Source organism: Chaetodon trifascialis, chromosome 3 (assembly GCF_039877785.1).
Source record: "Chaetodon trifascialis isolate fChaTrf1 chromosome 3, fChaTrf1.hap1, whole genome shotgun sequence".
Classification (NCBI taxonomy): Eukaryota; Metazoa; Chordata; class Actinopteri; order Chaetodontiformes; family Chaetodontidae; genus Chaetodon; species Chaetodon trifascialis.
In genome coordinates this window covers 21,782,826-21,809,099 of record NC_092058.1, presented here as the reverse complement: position 1 = coordinate 21,809,099, position 26,274 = coordinate 21,782,826, and the positions used below count along the sequence as shown (strand labels likewise).

General features: G+C 41.2%; 1 protein-coding gene across 1 annotated transcript; it reads right to left on the bottom strand.

Annotated features, from left to right (window-relative positions):
• Positions 1–1,368: 1,368 nt before the first annotated feature.
• On the bottom strand, positions 1,369–24,685 carry synpra (synaptoporin a). Its single transcript, XM_070993412.1, has 6 exons — positions 24,487–24,685; positions 24,309–24,374; positions 4,159–4,283; positions 2,937–3,135; positions 2,624–2,815; positions 1,369–2,066 (listed from the first exon to the last, which is right to left on the bottom strand). The coding sequence occupies exons 1-6, from the start codon at positions 24,502–24,504 to the stop codon at positions 1,815–1,817; spliced, it is 852 nt and encodes a 283-aa protein (XP_070849513.1). The 5' UTR covers positions 24,505–24,685; the 3' UTR covers positions 1,369–1,814.
• Between the last annotated feature and the right edge of the window lie 1,589 nt (positions 24,686–26,274).

Here is a 26,274-nt window from a genome sequence, read left to right as displayed (position 1 = left end):
TGAAGAGAAACAAGCGTAGGGCTCCCACTAATTACAACAATACATTCAGGCTAATGGTTAGTTGTATTGTTAATAATTTGTTTTTATTGATTTCTATGCCGCAAATTATTACTTTACATGAAACCGGTCCATGGTACAAAAAAAGTTGGGGACCGCTGGTTTACATAAAGGCTTGTCTTGGCTGGAAAATACTGTTTCAGACAGAGCAACCCCTCACACAGGCTACCCCTGTTTCAGTGGAAACCTAAGCCACAGGTCAAAGGTCAGGGGTCAAAGTGATTAGAAAACATCAGGAGTACAATCTAATCTTTTTTCAGTTACATTACCTTTTCACACAGATCAGATAAAGAAATCTGAGCAGACACATGAATAACAGGTTATTTATGAGCAAATTTGTGCTTTATTAGCATGAATGCCTGGAAAAAACCACACTCAAGATATACCATTAGAAGTGCCATTATATGAACCCATAGACATTTATTATGGATGTCAGACTATTATACATACATGGATGTTCAGTCTGCTTTATTACACAGATGCAAGCCACATGCTTAGGAGGTCAAGAAACAGGGTTGTACAAGTCATGTTAATGTAAACAAACAGCAACCGAGCACTACCCTTTGAATATTACTATATATGAATTGCACACATTTATTAAAGTTGTACAAACCTGAATTGTGATTTTAAACTCGACAAAAGTCCAATATTTGTTATGTACAGATGAACCCACTATTTACTTATTCATGTATAATCACTGTGTTACTGATGTGCTTTTTTGATGTGCTTTAGTGCAAATTGAAACTCTTGACATGCTTTAGAGAGGTATAACTTACGTGTATAATCTCCCAGTCATCTGAGGATAGCATAGAAAACAGTCACAGTAATTTGTAGCAGGAGCAGCCACTTGTAAACAATGAGGGAGACAATCTTCCTCTTTACACTATTCAAAAAAAAAGTGTGATATCGTCTCTGCAGATGCAACTAAGAAGTGGAAACCATGGAGAAAGAAACAACATGCTGCAGTGGTTGCATACTGTCCTTTTTTCTTGCACAAAGCCTGTATAGTGTATTTTGTGGTATACAGCTATTGCTTTAAGTCTTTAGACTTTTTGATGTGATCAGTGACAGATATGAGTTGGAATGCATCTGTGTTGACAAATATGACCCAGAAATGTCACTACATTATATTTTGAATCTGTATCTGAATTAGAAATACCTGTTATCAAAATATACTGTAGTTTCAGTTAGATCAAAAAATAATGTATGTGTAATAACAGTGATCTACATACACTTTCAGTAATGAGTCATGGCAGTGTGGAGTTTGTAAACTTTCAGAGATAAAATGCACGTCTTTTTTTTTTTTTCCTACTGGTTTCACAGAGAGCATATTAGCACACATACAATATCATGCACTTAGTTGTCACCATTTTAGAAACTTGAGAATTGTACAAACATAGAGAAATTTTTCGTCCCACAATGCCAAACAGTTTGAAAAAGACATCCGGTCATGACAGTGAACGTCAGTTACCAAGCACAGAGAGAGAAACTGTCACATATTTGTTTCAACCTACGAGGAATACAACATTCAGCAAACAACACCTCTGACCGAGAAGACGTAAAAGACTATATCTAATAATTTTGTACAATACCCAACAATACTTTTATCTACAATGGGTGTACTTTGACACCTCTGATGCTTTTTTTCATAACCATCTTTTTTTGTTTTTTGCACAATTCTTAACCTTCCTCCTTCTACTATCACCCTGTGATTGCCCTGGTTTAAAATGCAGAAGTGCCCCTCACAAAAGGCATGGCTACATTTGATTGGAGTAGGAGGTGGGTCCTCCCACCTGGCTGTACTCGGATGGCTGACCGAGGTTTCCCTGGGCGTTGTAGCTCCCTGACTGGTCAAAGCTACCCTGGTTATACGGCTGCTGGCTGAAGGTGCCGGCCTGTTTCTCAGACGCCCCGCCTGCGAACCTTGAAGCTCCCTTGTGCCAACCGGTCTCCTTAAAGACAAACCAGATGTTCCCAGCCCATAGAACGAAGTTGAGAAACCCAAAAACCTGAAGAGAAAGAGAATGAGACAAAGCGATGCTAAGCAGGGATGCACATTCATATCCTTTCTGTATTTTTCCATTGGATGCTATTTTATTTTTCAATGACTGCAACTTATTTTCATGTAGAAATTTAGTTTGTTCATTTTCTTTGGGAACTGTGTGCCTCTTAAACATTTTTACTGCATTCATTGTTCATCAAGTCATTTCAGTATTTGCGCTTTGACTGACACTTCTACTTCAACTGTTTCAGGCTTTCTAAGTGCTTTCCAAAGGCAACTGGACTTGCTTGAGGTTCAAGAAGATGTTTCGGCTCTCATCCAAGAGGCTTCTTCAGTTCTAACTGACTGGTGCGGAGTCCCAGGCATTTATTCTCTTGCTGGATCATTACTGACCCAATTATTATGTAAGAAACTGTCTCAGTATTTCAATCAATTCAGTGTTTCAACTGCGAAATGTCATCAGTGAGCACCTGTACATTTTCTTCAGAAAACTAAACTGAGCCTTTTTCTATCTTATTTATTCATCTATTCTCAGTGTTTGGGAAACACATCCTGTGAACCTACCACTGAGGTGTTGAGTCCAGACCAGCGTGGTCCATGCACGGAGCCACACTTGTTGCTCTGGACTTTGCAGGCAGAGATGAGGAGCTGCACCTCGTCTGGATCAGTGGCCATTTTCACATCAGACAGAGCCTTGGCCCAAGCAGAGGAACTGACCAGCCACATGAAGGAGAACACCACTGTCACTACAAAGTCCTGATGGCATGTAAGAGAGAAGAAAACACAAGATGTGGAAAAATTAAGATCAAGAAACCACAACATTACGCTGTCAGTACTTTGTGAGTAGTGTTTGAATGATAGAGTCCACTGTACTCACAATGAGCGGCCCTCGGTTGTTTTCACGGTACTTGTTCTGAAAGAAGATGTAGACGATGGTGGCCATGAGGGAATACAGGAAGGCAAAGACCGCAATGGTGACGAAGAACTCTGCGGAGGATGAATAGTCTCCAATGAGGAACACACGCTCCCTCCTTATGCCCTCACACGTGGGCGCGTCAAAGGACACCTGGTACAGCCTGGTACACAAAGAGGCAGGTATACAGATCAGCTCAAAATGGAATTTACCAAAGGGGGTCCTGGTAACTGATGATACAGTGACTGATGATCATCAGTCTTTCCTGTCTTGACCGGTGGCCTGACTGCACAGTAACAATCAATTATGTGGTTCAGAAAAGTCTGACCTGACACCTCTAACAGCTAACGTCAGTGAATATAATCTTATTTTTATACTCCTTTCTCCTCCTACGTCAAAATCGCACCAGAGAAGATGAGATTCTGTGACTTTTAGCATAATATCTACAGTAGTTGGTAAAGACTGGAAGCAATTACAGTTACAGTATGTTTGCAGATGATATGAGTTGAGAATTAGTTTCTTAACAGAAAAAGCCACTAAAATGAATGAATTCTGAATATTCTGAACTGGATTCCTCTTATTTGAAGCCAGATGTTTAGAATTAGTTCACTCAAATCAGAAAAAAACACATTCTCTTATTTACCCCACGTGGTGTATGGCAGTACAGACAGTTTCAGTTTCATCTGCTGCTTTTACAGACATCGTCCCACACACACCTACACACATTATTTTTGAATTCAATACCTTCCTACATTATGTCACAGAGACCTGTGGATGTCAGGCTACAGTATGCTGTCCATCTGAAAGGAAACATTGCTTTCAAATATATAAACTATGATGGTTTAAACATAAATTTCACACAAAATAAAGTTCTTTATGCAGATTTCTGATGAGCACTGCATTCTCATAACTACAGTGCATTGTGAGACCATTTCACTGTAAATTATAATCTATTAAAAGAAGTCATGATATTTGCTGTTGAGATACGCCTCTACATATGCCTATTCTGTCCAGATTATGTGTGCATAATCAGAAATGGATTGTCACGTAGGTGATAAGGTGTTTAACACTGATGGGAAACAGTGAGAGCATTCCAGCGTGGCTGATATCACCATGCACCGTATCAGCATCTGAGTAAGCACAGGTTCACACTCCTGCTATCGGACAATGAATGAAGCCCACTCACCTGAAAGGATAAGCAAAGTCAATGCCAATGCTGAGGTTGCTGCTGGCCTTCTCCATGCAGTCCACACTAACCCGCAGCTGCCCAGAGTAGCCCCCACATGTCGCAAATGCAAAAATGGCAAAGAGCTGCACAAAGAAAGAAAACAACAAAAATCAGATGCTTACTGTGAAAATGGAGCCACAGCTGTGAACTGAGGCCACAGGTGACAGTATTCGCATGCAGACACGCAACACACGGTCACAACCTATTACTAGGTGAATAATACTGTCAGCAATGCCAAATCAAATCCACAGCTTTCTCCCTCAGTCCCTGTTTCAACACAGTGTTGAAACATACCAATGGAAAGCATCATCTGACCAGAGAACTGAGCTGCTCTTGGCTTTGAGATTTGTTGCTTTTCTATAGATACTGAGCAGCTCAATCAGCAAGGATGAAGTGATAACACCTAGAAACTGATGGGAATGACTTGAAGTTCTTACAACACACACAGTTTGACATGCAATCTTTATATCTCATTATAACAATGCAACGACACATCACTTCTCTGCTACATTAAGGCCTGATGGAAACAACAATATATGACTGTTTCTGGAACAGCAACAGAGTTTAAGCTAAAGATGACCACACTGTTATATATGTTTGAAAAAATGAACACATTCATTGTAGTCATGCTTGGATAATCCTGGTGTTTGTTGACACTGTTGTTTTGACATTGCATTTTTTGATGAAATTGATCACTTAACATGAATCATCACTATCTGCATCTGTGACAGGTCACTGAATGAAGTCTGCACTGCAGGAAAAAATTGGTGGACTTGTAGAAAGTTGTGTTGAGATTTGCTGTTTATGTGAATCAGCCACTGCTAAACTTCTATCTCTGGTCTTATACAAATGAAATTAGCCAATGAATGGCTCCATTCTGAAGAGACTTTTTTGGCACTATCAACCAGGTTTGACCTAACAAATCTTGGCAAATGTTCATTTTTCAATTTACTTTCAAAACTGAAACTGCAGCAAAATACAGCTTTTGTACCAACCACCTAAGTAATGATTAAAACTATAAACCAGCACAAAAATGCATATAAACCACCATGTTCTGTACAGACACATTGCAAACATGAACAAAATATAACATCAGCATTTGCAACATAAAACAACAACATTGAACAACAACAAAATACTCCGTCCAACACTGCATGATGGGAAATGTGGGTCATCACTGTAGCTCCAGCTTTCAGCAACATGGTGCTAAAGAGGCGTGTGTGTGTGTGTGTGTGTGTGTGTGTGTGTGTGTGTGTGTGTGTGTGTGTGTGTGTGTGTGTGTGTGTGTGTGTGTGTGTGTGTGTGTGTGCACATTACTCTGCCTCTGTTGGAATATGCAGATAAACATTTCCTCAATGCCTTTTTATTGACCATCAACCTTGCATTCATATGCGTATTGTTAAAAAAATGGATTTGAAGCAAAAATAAATGCTCCATGTTGTGGATACACCCATGAAATGCAGCTGAGGTGCCAGCCTGCACGCAGCTGGTGCAGCCTATAGATTAAGATGTCAGCTTTTTTGTTGCATGAGACAAGCAAGACAAAACACGTCTGATACGCTTGAGGTCCAGACACGAAGTCCTTTGACTTTGGGGCATTTTCAGGTATTCAGAAGAATGTGGGATGATGTTAAGTAGTGGGCCAGTGGCCCCTTGGTCTTCCTACTTCTAGTCCCCTTGAAAAGTGCACCTTTACCAAGACATTCATTGGCAGATACCAGGACTTTAAGTGTAGACTTTTGCAGGGTTTTACACCTCATAACTGAACCACAGGGAAATTTAAAACTGTAACTGGAATCAATTCCTAGTCACCCGCAAATGTTGAGAATCAGCAGTCCTACCATTCAAACATTTTGCTTACGGACATCTCAACAATTTCTGTGCCGTGAAGCCAATTTAAGACCGACTGATAGCATTTTGGCCACATCAGCACATCGACAACAATAGCTGCAGTGAGTGTGTGGGCTGAGCTGAATTAGGACAGAGTCTCAGAGTCTGGAGGAAGAGTTCACTATTTGTGCTCCCTTCACTGGCACCTGATGATGAGTTCATCACCATGCTCTTAAAAAAAAGGAGTTAATTCTTCCTTATAATAAATGTATAAATTTCACTGGAACTGTAGACATTATGACCGCTGTATGCATACACACATTGACAAAGCAGCAAGTAAAAGTATAGTCTATGAATAAAGTATGCTACCAGGAAAAACATTGAAATACCAAATATCATCTGACATAAAACTGGATTAGCAATATGGCAAAGGATGTAGGAATGAGCAAAAAACAAATACAGAATCCATTCTTAAATCTAATAAATCTACTTCACACCTCACAGGCTGTAAAACATTGAACTCTAATTATTTGGTAACCATTTGATTTATAATGACATTACAATGACAGTTTGATGGCACAATGATCAGGGAGAATGATCACATTTTGAAAAATGACCTGCCTTTTGCTGAAAAGCTGTATCCACAATAATAATAAAAAAAAAACACTTTAAACTTACCGGAGCAAATATAACCATACACATTGAGGAGGGAAGATCTAATCCAGCTTTGTGATGCTACAGGGCTCCCAGAAGCATTCCGATACTGAAAGAAGAGCTGGAAGAGGCTGCCAGTGGAAAGCATGGCAATATGTGTGTGTGCGTCTGTATGTGTGTTTTTGTGAGTGTGTGTGTGTGTGTGTGTGGCCACTTAGGGAGGGCGGTGTACTGGCTTTGTGTCATGTTCTGCTGCCATCACATGGATGTTTCAAAGCCAGCATTACTGTGATAAAAGTTTTAGCATATTGAAAATAATGTGCTGTGCTTTGACTGTGATAACATGCAGGTAGAGGGATACCAGCATCATGTAATGTAGCTCTGTGTTGATGCTGTCTTTCTCAATTCTACATCGTAAACACTTTATTTTGCGTTACTGTTGTCAATGATAGTATATGATCACATTATTCATTTCATCTAGTGCAATTTCTAAGTTGTATATTTCTCTCAACTGTGCAATAACACTATTTATTATCCATATTGGCAACAGTACTTTTATAAACTGTATATATTGATCATACACATAGCCCTAGTATTGCACAAGTGCAATAGTATTTCTCAAGTGCAGTACAACATATGTCATTAGTAGTTTTCTTCATAAGAATATTGGCAACAGTACTTTTTTATGGCAGTAGGGTTTTTATGGCATTTACTATTTTTTTTAATAATCTGTACAAATGTACAATTTTTTTTTTTTAATTTTGACCTCTTTATGCCAATGTGCTTGCTCTTTTTAATACTTGCTGGCTGTAATGACCAAATCTCCCCGGTGTGGGATCAATAAAGTCTTATCTTATCTTACACATGTACTCATAGATCTGGGGTTACAACCAATAACTAATATTTTCCTTGCTGTAACGGCGACTCCAGTACAAGCAACACACGTCAATTTCTGTGTTGTTGGTTCCAAGAACTAACACAAAAATCTTCATCTGCTCTCACCATGTGAGGAAGTGAAGACCCAGTGGATTAATTTGATGGAAACATCCCCACAACAACTGGAAAACTCTTAGGCTAACAAATACGTTATCTGTGCACTAATCATTTTTAATCAGACTGCTTTGAGGGTCAATATAAAACATATAAAACTTCAAAACTGACGTTGGATCTTATGGATCAATGCTACCTTCAAACTTAGAACCTCTAAGTTTTGACATTTTTATGTCACATTTTTTATGTTTATGTTTCCTGTTTAATTTGCTGGTTGGTCTGTTGAATTTTGCATTAGCACATTAAGCTAAAATGGCTAGTAGCATCTATGGTAGATCCACATGCTGCAGCAGTGTTGATTATTTAATATTGAGGTACATTCAACAGAAACTGTGTAGCCTCACCTAGCCAGACCTGATGTTATCTCCACACTTCATACAGCAACTCAAGCTCAGCTGGTTTTGTTGTTACAGTAAAGCCTCCTCTGCTGCATGCAGTGTGTCTGTTGCTGCCGAATGTAACACTACTATTCCACTGAACTACAGGAGGCGATAACACACCAGGATCCTGCAATGCTCCAGCAAAGGCAGAGAAGAAGAAGGCTGCAAGCTACAAGCATGGATGTAAATAATGTTGGATTTAAAAAGCTTTGTAAATATTTCATGAGGAATGAAATGCATTTAACACATTTGTTGGAGCCGAAGGACATTAACACTGAATGTAAACATAACTTTTGTTTGTTCAGAAGAGAACTGCAGGGCTCCTTTAATAATTACTAAACTATATCACCCTGTCCATAGAGCTCCCAAGAGGGTTCCTTCGGCCCTGTAAAGCAGCATTTACAGCATATAATGTTGTATCTGCATGAGGCAAAGCTCAGTTTAACTAGTTTAGAAACTGTTGGGTTGTTTAATGTTTAACATCAGATGTAACATGCTTTATAAGATGATGATATGTTTTGGCTGTAGAATAAAAGTAACAACACCGATAGAATGCAGAGGGGTTAAAAAGTCAAGCATCTCCTTCTAGTGTAAACAGAAAAGAAGCAAACATACTTTCCACCACTGAATCATGATTCCAATGAAAGAAAGAAAAATAAAAAAAAAACCAGCACCTCAAACACGCTCAAACACTGACAGCAAACTAATCAAGCTTCTGTTTGCACAGGCTGAACCTGCACTTGACCCATACTGTACAGTAGGCTATTAAAGCTTTAATTTGAATATATGTTTTAATAGATTAGTTATTAGATGTGATTTCTGAAGGTGATTCTAGACCACACATTGCTGTTGACTGGTTTTGGATCTCCATTACCATTCCTCTCCTGCTAATTCTATGCTAATGCAGTGTCAGTCTGCTTATTAAAATGACATGGATCATTAATCATCCCCCACAGCTTACAGAAAAACACGGCTTAGATGCTTTATTGCAAGGCTGGAAGTTGTAAGAAGATTAACAACGGAAACATTATAAAAACAGCAGCAGGTCAACTTGTAATTGTATTCTGTGTGTGTATAAAGCCAGCACCTTGTTCCCTACTGTATGTAAATGGTCAGTGTAAAGCAGTGGATAAAACAAGCTGTAGGAACAGTTTATGAGACTAAGATACAGGATGTTTAGTTGCTGCAGCTGAAAACTGCAGAGACAAATATTCAGTATGTGTTCACATGAAACACACGAGACACTGGGAAACTTTACTGTTATGCTATTATAAAATTATGACACTGTATGCGGTAGTTTTGTCATGGCTTAGCCTTATTTGATAAACAGAAAAGAGATAATTAGCTCCTCTCTCGCCACTTTGCTCTAAAAGCAGTAGTTTTGTGTGAATGGCTGGTGAAATTGACACAAGCTATATAAGTGTTTTTGGTTTCCTGAACATGCTCTTTCTCTGTCCTAATGTATGTTTTGTTAAAAGTCTGCAGCTGGTTACAAGCTCAGTTTGTTTCATTTATCGACCTTGAAGTCTGAGACGAAATGTTAAAATACATTGTGAACAGTCGCTAAAGCTGACAATGGCTATTAGAAGATGTGTGTGAATGTACTTATTACAAAAAATCATTTTCATTCCAGATACTACATACTGCCCTACGGTGCAATGAGATGTACTGCATGCTATTTGTTTAAACTGATACACACAAATGATAGAGGCTAATGGGTGCAACTTGAGTGACTAACATAATTTGATTAATTTTGTTTACTCATTTTTAATTGTACCGCATTCTGTGATTTTGCTTGTGGATGTAATGTACAGCTCGTTCAGTGAAGAGGAGAACAGGAGGGCCAGGTTTGTAGTTCTGTTGCTGAAAAGCAGCACAGAGGCTGTGGAAATCCTGGATTTAAATGCTGGGTAGGCAAAGATATTCTCGTGTAGATGTTCTCCCGGGTGGTCAGTAAACACCTGCGAAATTACAAAGATACCTTTGCAGATGCAAACTGCTGGTGGATAACAAGTAAAAAGAATAATGTTTGGGTTTCCCCTTGAAGTTTACGCTAAGAAGTTTGTGTGACCGAGTTGCAGAGTAATGTACATGAAGCCAGGATCACAATCCAGGCTTGGATTGCCTTTACCATGGCAAACTCACCACATGAGGGCGCAAGCAGAGGCAAAATCAATATGAGGGTGTTGTGGGTGGAACAAAGTTGAGCACTTATGTCAGTGATTGTGGCTGCATTGTAGGTTAGCAACTCTAAGTGCAACTTGAAACTGTAGATGCAACGTGGATAGAAAGATAGATGATGTATGAATGCTGAAAATCGAGCTGATGTGTGACGTGAGGATTCTCTAATGAGGAAACACTTCCACCATATTTTTCCTGGAAAAACAAATTGCTCTGAGTTTGTTCTTGTGTGGAATTCTCTTTCCTCTTCCAGTAGTGTGTCCCTAAAGCTATGTCATCTATGGTTGACGTTAGTGCTTATTACAATACACTGCAAACATGCCAGTATTTGCCAAAACACCTTTCAAGGTAGAAATAATAAAGACTGGTGAAGCCAGGTGAGAGATGTGAGACTAAAGAAGGAGTCAAGAAGGACAATGGACTGGTGGGAACAGTGGCCATGAACAGCCAGGCCTCGGCATGACTACTGACAGTGCAGACGACTGCTAGTAAACAGGTTTAGGTGTCTTTTGAGTCACAAGTGAAGGACTGGAATCAAAGTCAGCTTCAGGTAAACAGGCTTCTTGTTATAATCAGCAAACATGAAAATGCCGCAAACATATGATCACAGACACACATCCAACCTCCTAACACACACACCCTCTGGCCTCAATACTCTCTCTCTCTCTCTCTCTCTCTCTCTCTCTCTCTCTCTCTCTCTCAGCCCAGTTTTCCATGTAATGCTTCAATAGCCTCAAGAGTTCTCACAACCATGATCACCATAATCAGACCTGACGCCTGGTTAGCATGCGTGTCCCCTCTGCCATCTTACAAGCAGCTGGATGAGCAGCTTGCCAGAAGCTGGGGAGGAGATCTAGAATGCCCCTCAGCCTCTGGAGGGCGCTGTTTAATAAGCCTCAGCAGCTTATCAGATCAGTCAGCTGCACTACTCCCTCTCATCCTAGAAATATCATTCAGTGTGTTCTCTGGGTGATATCGTTAGTCAACATGAGATACAGTTCTTCTGCTATGTGGATGACACCCAGCTGTATCTCTCACACTGGCGCTGCTTACAGTTTGGTTACTGACATTGTTGACAGACTGAACATCAGCAGGTGCGACCACCTGTATCACATTACATTCATTACAAGAAGTAATCTAATTACCCAAATCTCTGGAGCTTTACTCCTTTTTTTAATTTTAGCATTTTTTATTATTTTCTTCTGGCTTGGTCTCACTTGACCCCTTTTTATCTCTCGTGTCCTGCTGTCAACTGTACATTATTATTTTATTACAGTTTGACTGTTGTTTCATCTCGATGCAATGCATTTACATTATTCCATTCTTCTTAAATACATATCTGGCAGGCATGGTCCTCACGCATAAACAATGCATGTGTTTAATTCCACATTAAAAAAAAAGTTTTATATGAGCCATACAAAACAACGTCATGTCCTCTGGATTCAGGATATAACTGCAATTGAAAATATATGTGTGCCTATTTCTGGCAGAAAGAATAACACGCATTATATAGAGACAGTTTTATCAAGTCTTCCTTTGTGTTATGCTTATGGGTGTAATGCATATCAAGCTTCTTGCATTTGGTTTGTTTTTCAAAAGACAAAATGTTTTCTTCTGCAGCAACTTTAATTGGACCAATTGCATTCGATTGGTCCATTTATGGAATAAGCACTGTCACTTCTGTCTGCTCTCTGGCCTTTTGTAGAATCAGCTGCTTCTCAACAAATTCTCTGTTAAGTAAACAATGAAAGTAATGAATAATGATGACAAAGCCTTTTCCAAATCCAGCAAAGATGAAGAGGAAAATCCAGTCCCTTCTGATTTTCCTTGTGCCCACAATTTTATAGGTGAAACAGCAATGATGTGACATATTTTGAGACATTGGAAGTATGTGCTCATCATTGATGGCTTTACACCACCTTGTGGCTGAATGCAGCCATTGAGTTGACTCATTTTCTGATGAATACCTTACAGTGCTTAAAACCCAACATATTAGTTTTAAAATGAGGCTAATACACTGAACACAATGAGTTTGCAATTAAGTACCAGCCCAGGACAGAGCCTCCTACTTTAGCAAAGTGAAGTGAGATGACCTTGAATCAAAAGAGGATTTTTGTACAGCGAGTTGTAGTGAGCTGTTTGAGAGAACAGGTTGTCAGTTTGTTTGTTACATCAGAGCATTGCTACAGCTTAATTACTAGGACCATAATATACACAGAGCCGTATGCACAAACCAGACTTCAACAGAGATCAGTATCTTTTATCCAATCTTTTCTGTGGTGCTTGTCTCAAATTAATGCCAAATGGCTACTGCTGTCTGTTCAACCTGCTCAGAAGGGTATAACTACACAATACTAGGTGATGCTTTGCGAGGCTAATCTGGGACACGAAGGGCTGAGCTAGCTTTGGCTGCGTCAGGCCGGACCCGGATCAAAGCCAAACGCTGTATGAAAAACTGAGCCCTCGCATTTCCTCTTGTTTTCCCCGCAGCTTCAGGCCTCAGGTGGAGGCTGAATGCTGCTTACCTGGCTGTCACGGTACACAGCTGGAACCCCTGCAGGGAGTCCCTCTGCTGAAGTGTTTTTAAGTGATTCACTCTCTTTAGCTTTGGTTGGTTTTGAGGCAAGATAGGCCACAAACAAACACACAGAAATGCACTCATGCGTCTGCACACACACTTGACAAATTCACATATGCAGCTAAATCATATGCAGCTAAAGGAAATGATAAATACTGTACATGAAGACTGTGGCGTGCCCTTATCTGAACAAACAAATGTAAGATGAAAAGTGACCAGAAGAGCAAGAGAATAAATACTCCCTTGTAATTATCGCAAACACCCACTGATAAACATCTCTCTCGCTCTCTCTGTCTCCTGCAGCTGCCTCCTCGCCCTGTGATTTTCGGGTTGGGTTTAGCCACTCTCATTTCTGGCTGGGGCCTTTGAACAGGAGAGCGTGGCATTGTGGAATGAGGGTGGGTGCTAAGCCCCGCGCCCCTGTGTGTTTATCTGCCTCTCCCAGCTGGGCTCCTCGGGGAACAAGAGAGAGAGAGAGAGAGAGAGAGAGAGAGAGAGAGAGAGAGAGAGAGAGAGAGAGAGAGAGAGAGAGAGGGAGGGAGGCCTGAGTACAGGAATGAAAAACAGTGCAAACAAAGCACTGAAACATCTCTGTTTGCCCTCCTCTCCACTGACCTAAATGGCATTGGAGAGCACAGTACTAATGTGAAGACCATAATTTGCTTTCAAACCAGTCTAAAGCATATTTTCACTTCAATCAAAGATAAAAAAAAGTACAACTTGTGACATTATCTGCACATTTAGGTGAGTGGATGTGGATAAGAGGGCTAGAGGATTCTGTCTGAGGAGACTTTAAAGTAACTCGAGCAGGGTTGGAGGCTCAAACGAAGACATGAATGAACACGGTGGAAGAGCGGAGGCTGGCTGAGGATTATGAAAGCGATCCACAGACTTCAAGCTTATACCAGCGATCAGACCTACTGTCCAATACACACAGCCTCCATTGTGAAACAGGAGAAAACAAACAGGGTGTAGTAAAGACATGAATCAGGCCAAGAATTTATATTGAAAGTGAAGTGGGCGGAAAGACAGAGTATATTAGGAATGGTGAATTGGTAAAATAGAGACTATTTTACTGTAAAATAAATAAAATAAGAGGGACGCTGCTCAAACAAGAGGACGTGATATGAGTGGCAGAGGACGTGATTGAAGTAGCGCAGAGTGGGGAGGTGAGGATCACATTAAGTGGCAGATGAGCTAAAAGGTGCATTCACTGATGAGCTGCACTTGACATTTTCACAAACCTCCCCACAGATGCCACGCGCGCACACACAAACACACACTGTTGAGACATGGCAAGTCATATGCGATTATTGTTGTCTACTTTAATTACATTATTGCTGCTGTTTTAGTAGCTATCGACCCTGATGCTACAAAGCTGATGGGGTGATGGCACAATTGCATCACTCTAAGCAATGCATATCTTTACTGCCACAACACAAAAAAAACTAAATACAAGGAGAAGTCCTCCACAAGTAAAGTGGCAGCAAGTAAGTACACACATAAATGCTCACATTAAATTCGATGTTACTTGCTGTTTACATTCACTGACACATATACACACACATATGATTAGCTTGTTTAAAAAAGATACTCAAAGTTAAATGTCAATCAAATGTTAAGTTTCAATCATTTTGAACCATATTTTAATCCAGGTTGAATTTAATCTACTGAGCCAAGCTGAAGCAACCTCTTCTTTTCTTTTCACCTCTATTCATGGTCCTCTCGAGGCCCTATGGGCACTATAGGCTGGAGGAGATTCTGGGGCCTCTGTTCCCACAGAACACTCACTCTCGGTCTGGCCTGCCTGGCCTTTTCCTTTTAAACCCAGTTACTCAGCTTCATATTGCATAACCAGATAATTTCATGAATAAAACTTAAAAGTTTAAAAGCCCCGATGTGATTGACCCTTTATTGAATGAGCCATTTAAAAGGAACACCATGAGGCCCCCGAGAGGCAAGCTCCAGTGCATCCACACCACAGCAACAAAACTGATTGTACTTAGTGCACACACCTCATAGGGTAGAGAACTTGTGTAGGGACCCTTCCCCAGACTGACCAGGTGTTTGGTGCCAGCTACAATAGCTCTTAGGTTTAGGGGTGTAAATCCTGATAGGGTTCTTGAGACGGAGTGACAGGGGTAGGTTTTGTTGGCTTCAGGGTAGCGCTCCGTCATCGGTGTGAAAGATTCACCTCAGGAGGCTCCCTGAAGTCTGTAGTAGGCCAGTGGATATAAGAGGGCCCTCCTTCGCCCCTCTCCCCCTTATGTATGGCACACACACACACACACACACACACACACACACACACACACACACACACACACACACACCGTCCACCTGCTCTATTCAAGTTGATAGGAATCGTTGTGGTGTCAAGTGGCTGCCTCAGGAGGAGAAAAACGCCTAAGATGTTCAGCTGCTGTCCCTGTCTGACTGGGAGGAGGAAAAAAAATCTAGGGCACTCTTTATAAGACAGAAAGAAAGATGAAACAGAGGGTGAGAGAGAGATTAAGAGAAGGAGGAATGTCTCTTTCCAATTGCTTACTATAATTTAAAATCAAACCACTCCTAAAAACCACACAAACCAACTGAATGGAGTGTGTGGTTTGAACAGGGAGGAGGAAAAAACCTTCAGAAAAATATATTTTTCAACTTTTCCAACTCATAATCGGAGCTGCACAGGAAACTCAAAAATTAACCCCCTGGATTAGCTTTTTCAACAAAGAGCTACGCTGTACTTCTGGGGCAAGTTGTCAGCTAACCAAACCAGCAACCATTACACAAACACACACACACACACACACACACACACACACACACACACACACACACACACACACACACACACACACACACACACACACACACACACACACATATACTGTATTTTTTTTTCAACTGCCATTCCCAAAGAGTTGGGACGCTGTGTAAAACATAAATAAACAGGATGTGATCATTTGCTAATCCTTTTTGACATTTACTCAACTGAAAACAGTGCAGACAATATAGACAATATATTTAATATTTAACCACATCAACGTCATTGGTTTTTGTAAATATCTGTTTATTCTGAATTTGATGCAGCAACAGTTGTGTCAGGAGCAGCTAAAGACTGGGAAAGATGTGGAATGCTCCAAGAACACCTGTTTGTAACATTCCACAGGTAAACAGGTTCATTGGTAACAGGTGAGAGTATCATGATTGGGTATGAAAGGGGCATCCTGGTAAGGGTCAGTCGTTCACAAGCGAGGAAGGAGCGAGGTTCACCACTTTGTGAACACATGATCGTTTAAAGGAGATTACTGCATGAGCTCAGGAACACTTCAGAAAAGCGTCAGTAAATACAGTTCACTTACAAATGATAATTACATCTACTTGGTGTACTTTTGGAGGCTTGCACTGTTTACTCCAATATTTGTCAAACAACTGTGCAATTTCAGAACCTCTACAACTGTTAAATACTTTAACAAATCAACTAGACCAAAGGTGAAACTACGCTCAAGACATTCTACCTAAAGGCCTTTCTAAGTGAGGAAATGGACACAGCATCAGTGAAAAGAACATATCCTGGATCTCACAGCCAGAGAGCCAATAACGGACTAAACAAATGCTGCCATTGTGGAACTGGATGTATTGCTCAAAAATACATCTTCAAATTTATAATAAGTAAGAATTCAAAAAGATCTGAGGTCGATGCTGGGTGTATTGTTTCACTTAAACTGTGTCTGTCAAATTCCCCAATCATAATGTGCAAAAACGTGCTGAGGAACATTTTAGCTGTTTTCAGGCTGGTGAACTTAAATTGGTGAAATATTATATACTATGTACTTGATGCAGTAGCCTGCATTTAGTAATAAACTTGCATGTCCTTCCAGCATGGCCAGGCACTGACCTTGGTGCGTATGTACATATTTGCATTTGTCATTTGTATTCATGTGGTTGTGCATTCATAAACGGCATCATTTCCGCTGACTTATATGTCCATGTTTGTGTGTGCATGGCTGCATGTGTGCCTCACTGTGAGTGCATGTGTGTTTTAGTGTTTAAGGTCCTAGTGAGCACGCAATGTGTGTGTACGTATGTGAACATAGAGTAAAAATATCTCGCTCTCTCCACTCAGGCAGAAGCATTGGCCACACTCTGCACACACACAGACACACAGTCTCATTTGCTGTCACTGCTGCGGTTCGCCAGCGTGCAAGCATGAGCAGTTTTGCGCCAGCTAGTTAAGTAGAAAACAAAGCGACAAACGGATATCAGAAATAGAAGCACAGTAGGGAGAGCAGACAGATGCACATTTAAACTGAACTCTGACATAAGAGTGATGAAGGATTTCACCCTAACTGACATACTGGAGATATGGGGAAAAAACTTACTCCAGTCTTTGCGATTTTTTGGTCTTTCATTCACTTAAAATCCTAAATGTTAAGTGTCCTTTTAGACCTTTCAATAAAGAGTGATGATACTTGGACAGAATAAGTGCAGAGGACACCTGACGTCCTTATTTGGCCCCCAAAACAAAAGATTTTTCCTGCTCATCAAACTGATGATTTTTGTCTTGGTTGCTACATTAGTGAGAAAAGCCCAACTACTCCACTGACTACAGAAGTTACACAAAGGAGCGAAGCCCAAAAGCCTTCATGAGAGCGTTGCCTGATCTCGGTGTCAGTAGCAGCACCGCAGAACAAAATCAGTAGCTCATTTAGCGGCAGCTAATCCCTTCCTGCATGGGGAGCGCTTTGTGCCCTGCATAGCCCAGATTCATCTTTCCCACTATTGCTCTGCTCTCTCCCTCTGCAAGCTTGAGGGACCACAAGTAGGCAGAAAATCTCAATTTATTTTTGTAACACTGTCCTTTCTTGGTGCTCCTCTTCTCCCCATGGGGTTTCTATGGCTACTTAGTCAGGTGACCTGGCTGGAACCCGGCCTCTGTGCCTTGCAGGGACAGCCAGAGCACTTATGAAGCTGGGGATACCCAGCGGAAATGTAACACAACCTCACTGTGTGTGTGTGTACACGTGTGTGTCAATGGTGCTGGAAGAGGAGGAAATGTCTTCACAAGAATTAGAGCTCCAGATTAAGAACCAGGATTGGATTGAGGGCCAAATTAGGGAGCGTAGAGTTAAGTTTGAATGTCCTACACACAGTAGCTTTGGTGTTAATATGGTGGTATTTTATTAATGGAATAGCTTCTCATAGACCATCTTTAAAATGCAAATAAAAACATTTCATCTTCATTTTAGTTTAACAGGACTTGACGCTGCATCTGTTACACTGTGTTTCTTTAAGCTCTTGTCTGTGTACCTACCGTCTCCACACCTGAGCTCTTCATGTACTAAGTGTGTGTGTGTGTGGGATGTCTCGTTCGTGTAGATGTGTCCACCTACAGGAGATGACAGACTAACCTTTCCCTGCCTGAGTCACAGATGGTGGATCGCCGTCTCAGGGTTGAGAAGGAGACAGAGGTCCAGCCCTGACCTGATGGGTCAGGACAGGCCACGTCACATCCACGAGCTCATCAGCTACCACAGCCCATAACCCCAGCTTATTAAAAGATCACATCATTACATATTACAAAATAACAAGCTGGAAGGTGTGAAAACTCTCCTACAATGAGGGGAATAGCGTGAGTCAGGGGATGGTTGTCACAACGAGCAACTCTTTTCACATCATATGTAGTAATTTGACGCATTGTTAATATAAAAGTCCCCCTTGATCTTTATTAAGTTCTGCAACATTTTTTCTTTAAAATGTGCCCATTTTTGTTGGACTACTTGTGAATAGAAATGAATCAGTCTTCACACGTGCTGTGAGCCTGGATCAGTCAACTTAGGGGATGGTGTTTAGTTAGTGCCTGGTTAGGCCCAGGGTCCAGGACCCTCCAGCTCTTGTTCAGTGTGTCCCAGCCTGACTTTCTCAGAAACAAACAGTGACTCAGCAGCAATTGTAATTCAGGTTGGAATCATTGAGAATTAGGAGTTATCTCATAAACATCAGACAGACAAAAATAAAAAACAGCCAGCACCCAAGTTTTTTCAGAAGAAGAAGAGGGACCATCAGACAGAGAATATCAGATATTTGTAGATAATACTGACTGACACATCTCAGAGTTGATGGCTATCACCAGCTGTTGAACAATTTGTGATTGTTACAATGAAAGTTGTCATTTTTGCAAAAGTTTCAGCGGTGCTCCAATTTCCCTGCCTTGTCCAAATAGTCATTATGGCACTAAGACGTTTGTTTAAATGGATACCCCAAGCTTAACATCATCTCTTGAAGCGTTTAAAAGAGGTGCAATTCTTTCCCCAGCCTCATGTCCCCTTGTCAACAAGAATTGAGTGATTTCAGCGCTGAAAAACAGATCTTTGACCTGGCATGTCTCCTGTGATATCTGTCAGCCGCTGTCACCAATCTCTCTGCTTTCACTTGTTTTCCTTTGGTGTGTGTGTGTGTGTGTGTGTGTGTGTGTGTGTGTGTGTGTGTGTGTGTGTGTGTGTGTGTATGCTCCTGTACAAACATTCATCATGAGCATTGTGAAGCAATCTGTCAAAACCTACAGTATAATGCATTATCAAGGTGACAAGTCAATGAAGAAATGAGACAGAATGTGACAGAGTAAAAGACAGAGAGAGAGAGAGAGAGAGAGAGAGAGAGAGAGAGAGAGAGAGAGCGCAGAGGTTCCTTTTCCAAAGAGATGATGCATCTAATCTGTGGTGTATCCTTGTTCATGTAAGGCTTTGCTATATTTTCATAACTACAAAGTAATTCTGGACCATCTCACTCAAGTTTTCAGTGAAAATAAATAGTGTTCATGTGGCCTTGTGTTTGCAGATGAAGTTATTTCTGTAATGTCTTCATTGATCAGAGTAACAGTTTGATTTCATACTTGCATTCTTAGAATGAACGTCATAATAGGTCTCACATATTTACCTTGACAATGGCCAACACACTGTATGCATTGCAGCTTCGACGTCAGAAACACTTGCTAGGATATGTACAGTTTCGGCAATATAGCATCCAGCCGAGGTTTTTTTGTTTATCAGTTTCACCTTCCCTCTGTTTTCTTCAGACTGCATTTATGAAAATGGCAGGAAACGCATCCATTTTCAGCTAGAGGATGTTTACAGGGTGGTAAAGAGGACAGCCATTAACCATCTAAAGGACAACATATCAGAAAACTGTGAAAAACAACAATCATAATTTGACAGCATCTTAAAATAGCTTGTTTTATTGGGGCAACGGGTCTAAATTACATTTTCACTCAATTAATGGATTAATCAGCTGCAATTAACTGGCATTCAGGACTAAAAGTCACTATGAATTTTATGATCATGATTTTTGTTAAAGTCCACCAAACAGCCCTTTGCTGACATTTGATACACTAAATTTCATTTTATTTGTTTCTATTAGTTTCAACTTTAGCTGTATTAAGGCTGCGAACAGAATTTGGATTTCTTCCTGGCCCACAGACACGCAGTGACAAATAATCTCACACACACAAACACAGACTGTATTCTCCCCCCCGAAAGCAAAATACACTGGAGTACAGTAAAGTACTGAGGATGACATCATAGGACAGTGGGTCAAGCCTGGATTTTGGCTGAGAGGAGGACCATTACTCATAAATTAAACTCATGATGGACTCATTTTTTGTGACTCATCAGTCTGAGTGTCTGTGTGGTACAGGAGGGCACTGAGTCGATACAGTACTTGTAAAATCACCCTGTGTGAGAAGATAGCCACGATGATGCAGCAGCGCATGAAAAAATGCATGTATATCATTTGCATCATGTGCTCAATCAACTGTACAATTTTGCTCTCATTCTCCTTCCATCTCTCTCTCTTACACACACACACACACACACACACACACACACACACACACACACACGAAGACACACACTCACACACATGCAGTGAAGAGTTTGGGCACATCTCAAAGGACAGCTTCTGCATGAGTTGGTCCATGGTGGAGAGGAGGGGACCTTACAGCTGTTTGGAGCAGAATATGCCAGCCGCTGACAGTGTGCCAAACAGGCCAAGAGCCTTCACACACACACACACACACACACACACACACACACACACACACACACACACACACACACACGCACACACCAAGCTGTATTAGAATCTCCTGCAGACATGACTGAATTTGCCTCATCCTTGTGCAGACCCAGCACTGACTGAAGATGCAGGAAACCTACCAGTGTGCTGCAACTATCTTGAGTAAAGTCAACATAACCTTTAAACAACCTTCTGCTTGTCCACATGACCAGTCAGCCATATGAACCCAGTCAAGGGTTCATTGTTATTAGCTACGCAAATGTCAATCGCTGCCGAAACTACAGCCTTTGAAGCCTGAGGGCATGTAAACAAACCAAACTGACAGACATGTGTTTCTGCTGGTGTCATAATGTGGGCAGAAATTGGCTGCAGGCTTTCTGATAATGAAGCGTGATTGTCATAAGCTCAGAAAAACACTGGCTGTGGAAGGGCGTAGGTTTGGTCTCAACACTGGGACACCATAACCCACCTAGACCACTGCAAATTTTTTGATTTTATGAATGTTTCTCAGTAAAAATCAGCAGGGGGAGGTGCGTAGAAACAGTTGTTTGCAAGCCTCCCCCCGAGTCTCTCTTGCTCTCTCTCTGTCTCTGTCCATGGTTCTGAAACAACTGTGAAGTAATAGTCACATAGCCTCTTGGAGGGCACATCACAATTATCTAATATGACTTAATTCATTTCATTCACTCAAATATCGGTTGGGACAATTCTGTGCTCCCAAAGTACTGCTCGGGGCATGTTCCCACCATCCACATGCAAACATATGCACTTGTTTCTGTGGTGACTTTTCACAAACTCAGTCCAGTATCCCAAGGACTTACTTTCATATCGGCTGATTCTACATCAGTCACAATGTATGTCCAACACCGATATTTAGTGCCAAAGCAGGAAGTGGTGTGGCCCTTACATAACAAAATCCATGTTTGACTATCATGTGACAGACCAGAATTCAAATCCCTTCACAGAGATTAATTAATAATATTAATTCATCTTAACCACAATCTAACTCGTGTTTTTAGTCCTCTAACGTCAACCCTGCCATAACTGTGATCTTTCCCTAAGATAGCAGAGAAAGGCAGATTTATTCACCTTTGGCAATGCTGGAGGCTAGTGGCTCGAGGTTACATTAACTACTACTAGCATAATATACCCAAATCTGCAGGTGAACTGTCAGCAGTCAGATTGCGTTCAGGAGTCAGTGGGAAAAAACATGGTTCCCCTGGTTCTGCTGCTTTGATTTTGATGCATTTTTTGTCTATTGTAAGTCTGACAGTGTTATAGGAGTGCATTGCTAAATTTGGGTCGTACTCTTGTAAGACACCTTCTTTAGGGGTTTTTGTCCAAGAGTGATGCACAAAGTAATTGAGAAATAAACCAGCTCCTAAATCTGAATCAGAGACCTGCTGCAGACCTAAGCCCTGTAGTTTTTCAGTGTTTTTTTCAGAAATACTACTGCCCTTTGCTCTCTGAAACAATCGAACACCAGAATTTTTTCTGTCCTTGTGAACTGCTTTCTGCTTTCTTTGTTGCAAAATAAAATAGTCTGTGAATAACACATATGAGTAAAAAAAATAAATAAAAATCCAAATTGTCAAGTGTACTGCGTCGTTTTTCATCATGCGTGTATATTTCTGATGTATACATCAGATGCTACATCGCTACCTGTCAGAGTCTCCTGAGGCTGCAGCAGAACTGAGCTGGAGTCAGACACTAATGATGGGCCAAATGAGGGCAAACAGTTGAGTTACATCATTTGGACTTCAGATGGAGGCAGAAAAAGTGATATCATCTAGAGCCCAACTGAGGCTTCGTGGAGATCCCTTTGCTCTCTGATGTTTGAGGAAAAACTGTCTAAGCAGAACTGTCCCACTGCTGGTGCTGCAGAATAAATCAGAATGCCTTGGTCATAATTTGAATTGTTTGCATTTTTATAAGCCTACTGGCCAAGTTTCCTTCTTTTCAGTTGCGGGCGAGGAAAAGGTCAGTTTTATAATAGTGTCATGAAGGTGGTGGTGGTGGGGGGGGGGGGGTAAAATTAACTGCAGCTCGCATAAGATCGCGAGTATGAACACTCCCAGGTGATCCTTGGATCAATACGTCACCAGGTGTTACAGGACAGTGTGCAATCATGCTCACACAGTCACACATGCTGCCCTCCAACTCAGACACACACGCACGCACACACACACACACACACACACACACACACACACACACACACACACACACACACACACACACACACACACACACACACACACACACACACACACACACACACAGCAACAACAAGACACACAGAGGGAGCTATTACAGAGTGTTATCTTAATCATACAGATGGTGCTTTGGATCATCTGCTTGTTCTTTGGCTCTGGCCCACAAATATCACAGTGAATCTGGTCACATGCAAACAGCCGAAAGGGACTCACTGGGGAACTCACCTCGCTGATAGACATCTGCCTTATCTCAGCTAAAATGTCGTGTGTGATGAAAGTGAGTTTGAGCGGGGATCACTTTCTTTGTATGTTAAAAAAATACAGATTTTTTTGTTATTATTTTATTCATATGGAGCAGCCAGCCCTGTGAGGAGTCTCTGCACATTTGATGGCATTTATTAAGTGGGAAAGACAAGCTCACACACACACACACACACACACACACACACACACACACACACACACACACACACACACACACACACACACACACACACCCTATCTGTGCAAGCTGAATACCCTTATGGCTACAGTAATTTCTCTAAACTGACATCAAAGAAAATCACTTATCTCTTTTTGCCGCCAGGCTTCTCCGCACTGTACGACAAACACGAGAGTACAAACGGCACCCAGACAGAAAGAGGTAGTAAAGCTTTGATTCAGTCAGAGCGAGGACACCCCGTTCTTATTGTTGATTCCTGTTATATCATTTCACTTGGAGTAAAATGGGACATTTTTGTTGGACTGGCGCAAAACGCACAGGGCTGGCACAACGCATCCAAAATACGCATAACTGAAAGGCTCCATAGCGGCTTTTCCGGGCATGTAGTTCTCATGGAGCTATAAATCCTTACATAAACTTGAGCCATTTAGACACGGTGAATCGGTTCACAGCAGAGATGCTTGCGTGTAAGGTCCCTCACACTATTCAGACACCAGAAGCCAGCAGATGTGATAAAGTTGAAGTTGTACCAGATATGAAAGACGCAGGATTTTTTTTTTCCAAGTCAGAACAATTTGTTTACTCATAACATCATCTCATCTCACCGTATATTACATAATTCTCTGGTGTATTTACACTGCATAATGAAGTTATTGCATGCATGCTAAAAAAACAAACAAACAAAAAACATCAAAGTTCCAACTCACCCATTCCAAAACACGGATAAATCCCAGAGGTAATTTTAGCACCTGAAATGTCCCCACAGATGCGAGCTGCATAAAGACACAGATTTCAGTCACCAATTAACGACACACTGGCCAATTTAAGCGCTCCTCACACACATGTCTGAGGCAGAATGATCCTGCTGTTCGGTGCTCTGCTCACCTGATCAGCGGTGTCCATGTCAGCAGCAGGCCACTTTCTTTCTCACTAGTTTAACAGGATGTAAACAATCTTAACCCACAAGCCAAGACCCGACTGATGTATCTGTCGCGCGTCACAGTCAGGGGCTCTCGGCTCCGATTCCGACCGGAAAACCCCGACTCTCTCTCTCTCTCTCTCTCTCTCTCTCTCTCTCTCTCTCTCTCTCTCTCTCTCTCTCTCTCTCTCTCTCTCTCTCTCTCTCTCTTTCTGAGGGATATCATTTGCCATGGAGACAGGCAGGGATTGGCCTCTGCAAAGAGGAGTGAGGCATACACTTTTTTATCATTGGAGGGAGCTCATTTGTTATTGTTTTATCAATCTGGGTCGTTCATTTTTTTCTCTTATTGCTGATGCACAAACATTAAGCATAACCAAACACCTTTGTTCTGACTAGATGAGCTGCAGTCTGAAAAGATTTTGAACTTTGTCTTCATTTTGAAATCTGTTGAAATTATTTGTGACCATATTGGTGCTGAAGTCAAAGCTCACATTTAATCAGAAAGAAGCTCATTTAAATAAGCTATGTTATTTTAAGTAAATTTGGCTGCTATAATTAGGTGCAGCAATAATGCAGCTTTTCTTATATATTGCAATAATACAATAAATAGTCTATATTGTCCCACTGAACTTCATTTGACTGACCAAATGGACAAACATGATGTTACAAAACATCTTTTCTTTCATTGGTCCACTTGTTTTCCTTTAAGTGTAAGGAAAGTCATGATTAGGCTGGGAAAAAAAGAATGTGCAATTTTGGCCTCAAAGGAATAATTTGGCAGTTTTGGAAATACACGTCTTCCCTTCGTGATGAGAAAATCAGTACCACTCTCGTTTGCTCATTGATCAGCTTAGTATATAGTGGAATCATGGGGGAAACAGCTAGAAATATGCTCTCCAACACCTCTACAGCTCAGTAATGAACATGCAGAACTATGCCAAACAACAACCATGACTGCGACCTCCTGTAACGTTGTTACCAAAGAAATTGTAGGTAGTAACAAATGAGAATAGGCTACTGTGTGTGAATTAGTGAGCTTTAGAAGTGCTGAACTTTAAAATAGAGCTGCTAGCTGTTCGCCCCTGTTGGCAGTCTTTATGCTATGTTAGGCTGACTGTCTCCATGTTCAATCTTATTTCCTAATAGTCAACGACTCCTTTAAACAGACTTTCATTTTCTGAGCTGCATTCTGTCCATTGGCCACTTGCTAGCTCCCAAACTTTGGAATAACGTTTCAAAAGCTGCAGTCCCACCAAATAAGTTTCATCGTTTACCCCACTGGAAACATGACTCACACACACACACACACACACACATACGTGACTCTTTGATGATCCTGGACAGTCTGAAAGCTGTTTTTAACCAGGTCTACTGCAAGAGCTGGGCCTTTTTGTCATTTGAGGAGTTTGCCCAAGCAGAGAGAGAGAGAGAGAGAGAGAGAGAGAGAGAGAGAGAGAGAGAGAGAGAGAGAGCCTGAATCTCACTGTACTCAAAATGATTGGGAGAGAGGGGGGCTTCCCTGATTCTGCTACACTGATCACAATTCCTTTAAAGCCAAGTGCAAACCGTTCTGACAGCGTGGCTAATTTTACAACATCTCTTCTATCGTTCCTTCGCTTTTACTCTTTCATTTTCTCCCTCCACTGTCTCTTTCCCTCCTCTCTCTCTCTGGTGTCTCTCACACACACACACACACACACACACACACACACACACACACACACACACACACACACACACACACACACACA

Coding starts and splice junctions, on each gene's coding strand:
- synpra (XM_070993412.1), bottom strand. Junction 4,284..24,308: donor TTATCCGTGTTTTGGAATGG/GTGAGTTGGAAC, acceptor TTCTTTGTGCAG/CTCTTTGCCATTTTTGCATT. Junction 3,136..4,158: donor GACTTTGCTTATCCTTTCAG/GTGAGTGGGCTT, acceptor TTTGTGTACCAG/GCTGTACCAGGTGTCCTTTG.